We start from the raw sequence: 11,907 nt of genomic DNA, 5'->3' as shown, positions 1-11,907 counted from the left end.
CCTATAATCTCCCCTGAGTCTCCACCTGGGCGAGATCACAATGAGTATTTAACGGGCTCTCTGCCTCAACAGGTCTCTGCTCAGTCATTTGCAAGATGTAGTAAGTAAGCTTTGAATGGGCTAATCAGTCCTAGGCACATGGTTTATTTTTTGTATCCTTGATTTCTAATAATCCTTAATAAACCTCATAAAATATAATATTTTTATTAGCATTAATATAATTTTTAAATTTTATAGTGGTGTGACCCTGGGCAAGTCATTTAACCCCCATTGCCTATTACCACTCTTCTGCCTTGGAACCAATACATAATATTGGTTTAAATATTAATGAATAAGGGTTTTTAAAAATCCCTGATTTGTGAGAAGATTTGACACATAGTAGGCATCATCATCATCTTATTACTATTATTGTTACTATTATTATTCCTCAGCATTTTATTGGGGTCCTAAGCCTAAGTCTTGATGGTTACGGAGTATCAGGTTTTCTTATGTAGCACGAAAGTTCCTGAATCCCACCTTCCCTTCTCAGAGCTCACAATGCTATCGTTCTTTGTTCACCCATTACAGAGTGAGCATGACTACCTCTTGATTGGGGTTGGGGTATCCCTTCATTTGAGAATGCTGAAGATCCCAAACACATAGCACACAACAGGTGTATTTTGGACTTCTACCCATTTATACCCTAAATACAGCTGCACCCACACACTCTCCATTGACCACATAAGAAACGTGATGAATCCATCAGGCTTTAGGCACTTATTCTAACAAATCCTAATTTCTTTCATCAGAAACTTTGAAAGTCTCCAAATGAATAAATGCTCAGCTCATTACCCACAAAGTCCTAAAAAGTATTTCCTATGCTGAGAAGGCGGTTCTTTATCCCTAAAGTCATTGGATTGTTGACAAATTCTCTCTCTCTCTCTCTCTCTCTCTCTCTCTCTCTAACACACACACACACACTTTTCTTCGTTGGAAAGAGACAAAAAAGATGGATACTCACTGCAGAAAGCTGGCTCCATGTGGACCTCAGTGGTTTGTAGTGAATTACTATTTTTTCATCTGGTTTTTGGCCTTTGGGCTCTGAATCTTCATCAGAGTCAATATCGAGAGCTTTTTCTTTGTAGTTCTGATATAATACAGCATTTTCTACAATAAGAACAAACCATGAACTTTATTAATTTTTAATTAATTAATTAATTAATTGATTTCCCCCAGACTGTATGCTATTTACAAATAGAGACAGTATGATATAGTAGAAACCAGGAAGACTTGGGTCCAATTCCATGACTGAAACATCGCAGAGGATGACCCTAGATAAATTACTAACTTTCCAGGGTTCTAGACAATCCTCTAAGGCTGTAAATAGCAGGGAATGTTAGCACTATGTCCTGAAAGAACATGTTTCCTCATCTGGGAGTTCTCTACATCATTGAAAGAGCAGGTCCAGTCCCTTCCCTCTTTTTGTCTGTCCCTTTTGTCTCCCTGCTTCATAGAATCACAGCATTGAAAGTTGAAATATCTTTGGAGGTCTTCTAGTCCAACTCAACTTTGACCAAGAACGGTTGACCTACACGACAGATACTCATCTGATTTTTACATGAAACCTTCAAGGAAGGCAAATCCACTTTCTTGTGAGGCAGTCCATTTCACTTTGGGAAACCATTAATTATTAGAGAGTTTTCCGTTATATCAAGATTTAAATTGACCTTTTATATATACCTTCTATCCCTCACCCAGTGTCCTGGTCTCCAGATCTAAGCAGGCTAAATCCAATTTCCCTTCCAGCAACAGCCCTTCAAACACTTGAAGTCAGTTATCATGTCTTCTCTTCCTCCGACTAAACATTGCTAGGTCCTGAACTGTCCTTCCCATGTTGCAAAATCGGTCTCAAAATTCTGGTTGCACTCTCCATCTGCATCCTTCAGAAAATGTGGCACCTTGAATTGGACACGGTACTCTGGAACTGGCCTGACCAGGGGAGAGTGCTGGGAGACCGTCACTCCTCATTGCTAGGCACTCTGTGCTTCTTACTGAAGCATCAGGTCATGTTAACGTCCTTTTCATTCATTCTTTTTAAGACATGCCAGGGCTCAAACGAATGGATGTATAGCCTTCATCAATAAGAGATTAATGACACTGACATGGAAGCACGATGTGAGTCTTATTTCAAATCTCCTTTCTCGCCTGCATGATGTTCCCAGCCAATTTAGGAGAAAAAAGAATTTTTACCAACTATGGCATTAGGTTTCATTGATTAAATGCATTTGTCCTTATCAAAATATATTGTTTAATTTCCTTTTCTCCACCCACAAGGTACAGTCAGTTCTATAAAAGCTCTATGAATTGATTCATATCCTCTACACTCTTTTCCAACTATTATCATGCATTGATTTCTCCTTTGCCAAATTCTTTGCCGTGCCTACTGTTTTGATCACACAAGCTGGCACTTTCTTCTAGGATGTTTGGCATCTTTATAACCCAAATGGATTCCACTTGACATTGATTAACACTCATTTTTATGTGCAGCTACTGTTCTAACTAGAGATATAGAGACTTGAAGGAGTAAGCTGGAAATGGGGAATGAACATATGCAGACCAACGAATACAAATTAAATATAAAATAACTTCGAGAGGAGCAAGGCATTGTGGGATAGAAAAAGAAAATCAGGGAGGGCTTTCTGTAGGAGGTGACTTCTGCACTGTGCTCTTATTCCAGGAGGCAGTGTTGAGGAGGGTGTGCATTCTTTAGATGGAAGACTGCCTGGCTTAGAGCACATGGGTGGAAAAGAGCTAACCAACCAGGACTAAGCATATGTCCCAGTTGGCTCTGGGTTTTAGGCATACCGAGAAGCTAAGGGGAGTCACTGTTTTAGAGTAGATAGAAATTTGGCCTCTGGACCAGAAAAACTTGGGTTTAAGATCCACCTATAATAATGATGATGATGATGATGATGATGATGATGATGAATAAAAAGGGGGGGGGGGCTAGGTGGTTTAGGAGATTGAGAGCCAGGTCCAAAGATAGGAGGTCCTGGGTTCAAATCTAACCTTGGACACTTCCTAGCTGTGTGACCCTGGGCAAGTCACTTAACCCCCATTGCCTGGTCCTTTTTTTTGCCTTAGAACTCTTTTGCCTTAGAACCAATATATAGTATTGATCCTAAGACAGAAGATAAGTGTTTTTAAAAATCCGTCTCTGCTGATCTCTGTCCTTATGACCTCTGAGAGGCCACTTAAGCCCTAAGGAAACCTCAATTGGTCTCAGGCAGCTCATATATTGCAGAGGATGTCCTTCCAGTATTAAGTGTGCTCAGATTGAATTCTACAAAATCACCCATTCAGGTGTTCTCTCCTCCTTGAGCGCAGGATTTGCATCTAGCCTGGCGCTGGGCACAGAGTAGATGATGAATATATTCATTAGCTCTGAATTGGGATTAATCGTGAAATTTCAAACGCTTGGAAACAGGAGACGTTGGAGCATTCAAAACATCCCCTTTTCTGCTTCATATGAAGGCGAAATTCTTTTGTTTCCATTGACCAGGCCTGGGCTGAGGCCAAGACTCCATACCAAACTAATAACTCATATTTTTATATTGCTTTCAAGTTGGCAATGGGGTTTCCCCGCAAACCTTGGGAGGGTTTGAGAGCTCGGGCACTTAACCCATTTTGCTCTTGGCCCTCCCATAGAAAACCCCAGGATGCCCTGCAGTGGGGATGGGGATGAAACACAAGGCAAGGGATTATCAGGAATGATAGGAGACGGCAATGGACACCCAGAAGCAGCTCTCTGAAATCCAGCTACGCTGCAAGCTGTGCCAAAAGCCCGTATTCTATTCCTTTGAAAAAACTGAAGAATTTCTAGGATGTTTGCCGAGCCCTAGAACTGTGGAAGAGTGGGAAGAGTCCTAGAAATCAGGAGGCTGGACTCCACTACGCAGTAAGATCTCCGCCACAGCCCTGAGGCTCTTGGGGCCTCAACTCTCACCCATAAAAGGAGAGGGCTGGATGAGATGACTTTGGGCGTTCTGTAAAGTCCACTGAAGATGCAAATCACCTTCATAAAACCTCCAGGAGGCAAAGGAAAGAACAGCCCACTCTAAGGGGGAAGATCGGGCTTGGAGCCCTGGTTGCAATGCTCCCTAGCTCCCTGGGGTGAGCCACTGGCCCCACAGAGCCTTAGTTTCCTCATCTGTGAAAAAAGATTTCTCAAACTACCCCCCTCACAAGACCGACGACAAATACACTCGGTAAACTTTCAATGTCCTTCGAGCATGAGCTATGCTAAATGTGGCAGCACTTCAAAGATTCAGTGACAGAATTTTGAAGAACTCATTCCACCATGGCAGATCACAACTCCTATTTGACTTGGTTAATAATAATGGTTAATAATAATAATAATAATAATAATAAAGCTAGCATTTACCTAGAGGCTTATAGTTTGCAGAATGCTTATATCTTTATATCAACCTTGAGAGGTAGGTATTATCCTCACTTTATAGTTGAGGATATTGAGTAAGAGGTTAAGGGATCTTCACAGGATCACATACGCAATAAGTACCTAACACCTATTTCGAACTCAGGTCTTCCTGACTGTCAGCAATGGACAGTGCCAGACTTAAGAGTCAGAAAGACTCATCTTCCCGAGTTCAAATCTGGCCTCAGAAACTTACTAGCTGTGTAACCTTGGGTGAGTCACTTCACACTGTGACTCAGTTTCCTCATCTGCAAAATGAGCTGTAGAAGGTATAGCAAACTACTTCAGCATCAGTGCCAAGTAAATCCCAAACAGGGTACGGAAGAGTTAGACATAACTGAAATGACTGAATGACAAACACAAACTTCCTGACTCTTGGGCCAGCATTCTACCCACTGTACTGCTTCCTATTTAGTGGGTGGTCTAAAACAAGAGTTCTTAGGGTGGAAAAACCAACCCATCACTCTCTGATTCTTATTGTGATGAGCTCCTTCAAAACATAACCTGTGGGAGTAGCTAAGTGGTTCAGTGAATAGAGTGCAGGTCTACAGAGGTGAGGTCCTGGGTTCAAATTTGGCTTCTGTATGACCCCCAGGCAAGTCACTTCACCACCATTGCCTACCCTTTACTCTTTTCTGCCTTGAAATTGGTAGTTGGTACCAATTCCAAGATGGAAGGTATGGGTTGAAAAAAAAAAAAGAATTGATAATCAGACACAGTAAAGTTTAAAAATAAAAAGTAAATAAAAAACAAATCCCAGAGCAGATGCCAGTCTCTGTGAGTGGATAGATTCCTCACTGATCATCCCCTAACATCATACCCTCCAAAGATACCAGCTAGGTGCTCTCCAGGTTCACACGAACATCCTCTCCTCTGGGGCAGCAGCTGCTACTATTCCAATAATTGGTTTTTCCCAGGCACCAGATTCTTGGCCAGACTTTTAAAACAGAACATCCACTAATTTGATTAGGCCATTGAGCATCTGGCAGGACTGACCAGTGCAGGAGGTGAAAGGCACAGAAAGGTATCAGATCCCCAAACTAAGGAGAAAAAAGTATTCCTTTCCTTGTACATGATACCATTTTCCAAATCACAGAGTCTAAATGGGAGACAATATTGCAATGGGGAAAAATAATGTCTGTGGAAAAGCCAATGAAAATTTGTGAAAAAACTTTTAAAAAGCCCTTTTTATTCCCCCGTACTGAAAAGGTCAATGTAATAGGAAACCTATTCCTTTTTAATTTTCTGGTAGATTAAGTATCCTAAAGTGAATAGAAATGAAGCACAGATGAAATCTTATGGTCATTTAGACTAAGCCCTTATGGGTAATTTCCTTGTTTTTCAAATGAGGAAACTGTGACCCAAGTAAGGGAAGTGACTTGTCCAAGGTCACACAGAGAATAAATATGGAAGCTAGATTTTGAACCTTCATCCTCTGGATCCAATCTAGTGCTCCATCCTATGACATCATACTGTTTCCCCATAAACTCTATTCATGGCTTATATTATTAAGTACATTTTAACTCAGAAGTCTGAAATATATAATAAAGCAAGAAGGAAGATGCTTTGGGTATTTTTAAAATTAATTTTGTTTGCTTCTTTGGATGAAAAGCCTTGTCCTCAAGGTGCTTATAGCCTTTAATTTCCCTTACATACTTTTTTCATTTTTTATATTGAAACAATAGAAAAGAAATTGGAATATCTGGAAAAGATGAATGCTTACCTTCCCCATCAAAGGTTCCTTGTCCCTTCAGCATTATCTTCTATGAAATATGTAAAGCAGAGAGAGAGAGCAAACCACGTATGAGTCAGTGTGAGCAAACAAAACCCTTCCAGATGAAGAGCTTGTTTTATGTCTTTAAAAAATACTGAACATATTATTTCTACTAAGTGTAAACCAGGCATATCTATGGGATGATTCTCTAAAAACAAAGTAGCAATGACTTCTACCTTAGTACACATCTGAATGATCCACATCACAGCATGACAGCTAAACTAAACTTTTCTTCTACTCACAGAGGAAAAACACATTAAAAAAAAATCACAAAATGTTATGTAAGCTCCTTTCTGCAAGACCATAACCCCCTAAAATAAAACAGACCCTTGTGTGCATTAAATACATGACATTTATATAGACGAGTTACAGTTCACTGATTAATCAAGAAGAGGTGCCTGCCAAAAAAAGTTGGCTATATGAGAGCTAAAGTAAATTTCTGACCTATTAGAGAGATTGTCTCATTTCTAGAAAAAGTAGATTCACTCACACATTCAATTTGGCTCCCTTCCTCCCTCTTTCCCTTTCTTCCTTCCTTTCCTTCCTTCCTTCCTTTCTTCCTTCCTTCCTTCCTTCCTTCCTTCCTTCCTTCCTTCCTTCCTTCCTTCCTTCTTTCTTCCCTTCTTTCCTTTTCCTTCCTTCTTTCTTCCCTTCTTTCCTTTTCCTTCCTTCTTTCTTCCCTTCTTTCCTTTTCCTTCCTTCCTTCCTTCTTTCTTCCCTTCTTTCCTTTTCCTTCCTTCCTCCCTGTCTTCCTTCCTTCCACCTTCCCTTTCTTTCACCTTCCCTCCTTTCCTTCCCTTCTTCCTTCAACCTTCCCTCCCTTCCTTCCTTCCTTCCTTCCTCCCCCCTGCCTTCCTTCCTTCCTCCCTCCCTGCCTTCCTTCCTTCCTCCTTCCCTCTTCCTTCCACCTTCCCTTCTCTCCCTCCCTCCCTTCCTTCCTTCCTTCCTCCCTCTCTTCCTCCTTCCCTCCCTCCCTCCCTCCCTTCCTTCCTTCATTCCTTCCTCCCTCCCTCTCTTCCTCCCTTTCTTCCTTCCTTCCTTCCCCCTCCCTCTCTTCCTTCCTCCCTTCATTCTCCCCTGCACAAGGAAGGGAAAGGAGAGAGGAGATTTAGAATTATTATATAACATCTATCATCCCCCCAAGACTCTAGTCTACCCATGTGTTGAAAGAACCCAAGTTTAAAAAAAGGCCCATCATCACTTGTCATTGTAGCTGACACTGCCTATGCTATCTCACTTGATTCAAACCTCCCAACAGCCCTAGGAAGGCATTGCAGGTTTTATTACTCCTTTTTTGTAGATGGGGAAAGTGTAGGTTTTCAGTTCCAATCAGAACCATAGGAATATGGCCACACAGAGAAGTGTCAGAGATGAGATGAAATACAACATAAAACCATAAAAAATACAGTGACTATGGCCACAGTCAAAGCATTTGGGATCCTTTGAGAGACCTGGGCTTGTCTTTACATTGGAATAATTTCTGATTGTTAATTACAGAATTCAATCACTAAAAAGGCCCTGAAAATCAGGTAGAATCCTGGAAAGCCCTGGAAACTTGCAGGAGCATTTTGACTAGAGGTGGGACTGTGAATTCCAATTGGCCATTGGTACCAAAGCAGCCACTCCCATGTCCAGTTCTTCAGTGGAAAGGGATGACTAGCTAAGGGTCATCAGATGCCAGGCACTGAGCACACAAAAAGAAAAAACGAAGCAGTTCCTGCCCTCAAGGAACTTGCATTCTACAGGGATGCAGCTTCCACAATAAGTAAGCCCAAAGAAGGCAAGTGGAGGCTCATTGAGGTGGGATGGGGTGTGGAAGCATCAGGGAGGACATCAGGAAATACTTCTTGGAGGAGATGGTACTTGGACTGAGCTTAGCAGGAACCCGGGGATTCTAGGAGTCAGAAATGAGGGCAGTGTATTCCAGGCTGTGTAGCCACTGGAATGTCTGCTCTTTAATTGACAACTAACTGGCCTTGCATTTCAGACTTCACTCTTTCCTATCTCTTCCTTCTTCAGGCAGATCCAGCCCCCACCTCCACCCCACAACACGGCTTCTCTCACTGTGTCCAATCTCAACTCAGAATTAATCCTACCTCCTCCTCTCCTGGCTTGCTTCAAGACCTCATTAACGCACCATTTTTCTACAGGACATCTTTCCTGGCCCTCCCAGGGGTGAGCGCCTTCCCCTCTAAAATCGGCTAGTTCAGGCATCATGTATAGAACTTTATCTGTATGAGCTGTTTCTCCATTGGAGCAAACTCCTAGAGAGGAGCATCTGTTTCTGCATTCCTGGGAGTGGGTAGCCCAGTTTCGCATCATTGGATTCCAAATGAATGGGGATAATAGTTCTGATTAACCAACAATTTTGTATTAAGCACCCACTAACTCCCATTGGGACATAAAACAAGAGGAGAGGAAAGAAGAAGAAAACAGACACACACACACAGGCACACCAGGAAGACCTGAGTTCAGATCTGGCATCAGACACTTACTAGCTGTGTGACCCTGAGCAAGTCATTTCACCCTATTTGTCTCACTTTCCTCATCTGTAAAATGAACTAGAGAAGGAAATGGCAAACCACTCCAGTATCCAAGAAAACCCCCAGACGGAGTCACAAAGGGTTGGACAACTGACCAACAAAAACTGAGGGAAGGCAATCAGGGAAAGCATTTAGAAGCAAATGGTGAGAGAGTTGAGTTAGAAGGAGAGCAGGCTTCTCTGAGGCTGAGGTGGAACTGTGGCCAGGCAAAGGCCCAGGAGACAGGAGTTGGAATTTCAAGAAGACTAGGGAGGAGGCAGGCTGGAGCCAGATTGGGAGGGCTTTGAAATGCCAAATAGAGAAGCTGGTATTTGATCTTAAAGATAACAAGAGGCCACTAGAATTTACTTTGGGAAAGGTGCCAGGGGCAAGACTTTGCTTAGGGAACACCACCTTGGCCGCTGAGAAAGCCCACCTGTGTGGAACATGTCACAAACTTCACTAGATTTTAGTTTCTAATTTTCTGCTCTAAACATTTTGCCTGAAGCCATTCATGGCAGAGTTTGACTGGTGTGATCTCTGGTGGTACCAATAACCATGCAGAAAATGGTCCTCAGAGTGTGTGGTTGGAGGGGTAAGGTGGCAGGGCCCAGGAAAAAATGTGACAGAAAAAAAGGCCATCTGATTGCTCCCCAAAGTATAGAATCAGGGAGCAGCTGGGTAGCTCAGTGAATTGAGAGCCAGGTCAAGGTGGGAGGTTCTGGGTTCAAATCTGGCCTCAGACACTTCCCAGCTGTGTGACCCTGGACAAGTCACTTGACCCCCATTGCCTAGCCCTTACCACTCTTCTGCCTTGAAGCCAATACACAGTTTTGACTCCAAGACAGAAGGGAAGGGTTTAAAAAAAAAAATAGAATCATCTGCTGAACAAAAAAAGATGACAGGATTTAAGCCACACACACAGGGACCTACACTTACACACACACAGCCTGGGTAAGGGCCCAGTTCCTCCTCATTTACTCACCTTAATCCTTCCTAAACTGGAGATCTTCTCTTTGTCTTCCATGACCACCTTCAGAACGGGCTGGGACATTCTGTTTTTCTTCTTGGAATTGGAAGGATTGTCAAACTCGAAGCCACTAACTACAGCCCTCCGGTAGGAGGTAGACCTCAAGCCTCTCCTCAGGGACCCCGGGCTGTCCAAGTCGCTTTCAGCTTCCTCCCCGTCACTGGCAGGGAGCAGTGGCACACTGATGGGGTCCACCATGCTGCGGACCTTAAAGAGCCTCTTGTGGGGCTCCACGCTGGGGCCGCCCGACTTGCTCGTTTTGATCTCAGAGGCCAAGCCCTTGGGGATGATCTGGTGCTTCCCCACTTTGAGCGCTGCCGCGCTGTGGGTACTCAGAATGACCACAGGCTTTTCGGGGTTGGAAGGCAGACGCTGGAGAGGCAGTTTTTGCCCGGGGAGGGTCCTCTGTGGGCAGGGAGAGGGTTTCGAAGACGCCCTCTCTGGGTCCTTGGCAGACTGACTGGGTGGCGATTGGGGGAGAGCGCTGGAATGGCTGGTAAGAGAAGGCACTGAAGCACTGAGTGAAGCCCCTGTACTGGCACTGAGTCCCAGCTGTTCGTCGTCCGGGCTCCTTGGGATGGAGGTGTGAGGTATCCTCTGGGGGTGCCTTGCTGGAGTCTCTGGGGATGGGAGTGTGCCTGGGTAGCTCAGAGAAGGGTTGGCCACCGTTCTATGTTCCCGGGGTGACTTTTCGTCCTGCAGTCTCGGGGAGACAGCTCTGAAATCCAGGGGGGCAGCCTTCCCGTTGGTCACAGGCCCCCGGTTAGGGCACCAAAGCAGGGGGCTCCTTTGGAGCATCCTGCGGTCAGGCGACGGAGAGGGAGAAGAAGAAGCCGAAGAAACGCTCCCGGTGTGGGAAGGCTCCTTTCCAGGCAACACCGCCCTGTCCTCCACAGGGAAATCGGTGATCAGAAGTCCAGTGGGGCTCTGGTAGGACTGGGGTCTGGGCTTGCTCCGGGCCAGCCACTGGGGCTGAGGGGTGGAGCGCCGCCTCCATAGTGGGGCAATGTCTCGGCGGTTCGAAAAGTCCACTTCGCTCTCGCCTCCGCGGTCCATCGCGGGGCCTCACAGGATCCCCGAGGAGGGAGGGCACAGAGCCCGGGCCCGGGGCACCGCAGCTCCTACGGAGGACAAATGAGTCCAATGGTCAGCGCCTTCCCCGCCCCCCCACCTTTTAGTTGGGGAGGACGGAGGGAAGGTAAAGTGCTGTTACCTCCACCTCGGGGGGAGGGGAGGGCAAAGGGGAGCAGCTCCCCAACTCCTTCCTCCCTCCTCCGTAACCCCAGCTTCGCCCCCCTCCTCGCACCCTGGCTCCAGGGATCCAGCCCAGAGGCAGATCTAGCACTTCTTGGAGAAACTCTCCCTAGCAGGAGCCCCAGTCACTCACTGCCTCACTCGCTCACTCCCTGCTGCCCCTCCGCCCCTCTGCCCCTCCTGCCCCGCTTCCCCGCTCCCTCTCCGGGAACCCTTCACAGGAGCGATCTCACCTACCCTTCCAAAGTCTCCAAAGCTCAGAGTCCCTGCAAGCCCTTCTGCCCGGTGGGTGGCCCGGGTCCCGGACTGTAGCAGGAGGCGTAGGCTGAGACGGCGGCGGGAGCTGCAGCCGACCCAGAGTCCCGGCTCCGCCCCGGCCCGGCCTCTGGGCGGTGAGCCCGCCCGCGACCCGCCCCCGGGCACCGGACCCCGCCCCGGACCCGCCCTGAGCCCGGCCCGCCCTGGCCACTGCTGGGGGGGATGGGACTTTCACCCCTCTGAGAGCCCTAGTGAGCGACGAGTAGCTGATGGGAACAGTGTGCTGGGGGCCGGGCCCGGGCCGGGTCGGGCCGAGGCAAGGCCTCGGGCGGCCTGGGTTTGTGACCGCCTGTAAATAAATAGGGAGATGGAGGGTGGCTACCGACGGACTGTCCAGAGGAGTCCTGCGAGGGAGAACGACTCTGTCTGGGATAACGTCGGTGCCTGGCGGTCCTCTGAAAGGAGTCCTGAGCAGAGCTAAACCCCGGGAGAGGGTGGGGGCTGGGAGGCCAGACATGAAGGAGAAACAGAGACCAAAGCAGGGCTAGAGAGCGCGAGTCCGAGACACACACTCAGAGACTGACGGGGAGCCGGA

At 46.3% G+C, this 11,907-nt stretch overlaps 1 protein-coding gene across 1 annotated transcript in view; it reads right to left on the bottom strand.

Moving 5' to 3' along the window:
• Positions 1-11,427, bottom strand: part of ARHGEF26 (Rho guanine nucleotide exchange factor 26) — a 156,919-nt gene extending 145,492 nt beyond the window's left edge. Inside the window, 4 exon segments of the mRNA XM_001372560.3 lie at positions 1,001-1,146; positions 6,198-6,237; positions 9,756-10,921; positions 11,292-11,427. Of these exon segments, the coding sequence (XP_001372597.2) occupies positions 1,001-1,146; positions 6,198-6,237; positions 9,756-10,856 (1,287 nt within the window). The 5' untranslated portion in view covers positions 10,857-10,921; positions 11,292-11,427.
• Positions 11,428-11,907: the final 480 nt, after the last annotated feature.

This window comes from Monodelphis domestica, chromosome 8 (assembly GCF_027887165.1).
Source record: "Monodelphis domestica isolate mMonDom1 chromosome 8, mMonDom1.pri, whole genome shotgun sequence".
In the NCBI taxonomy this organism is placed as follows: Eukaryota; Metazoa; Chordata; class Mammalia; order Didelphimorphia; family Didelphidae; genus Monodelphis; species Monodelphis domestica.
Note: the sequence above shows the minus strand (reverse complement) of the source record. Positions and strands in the feature narration are given on the sequence as shown.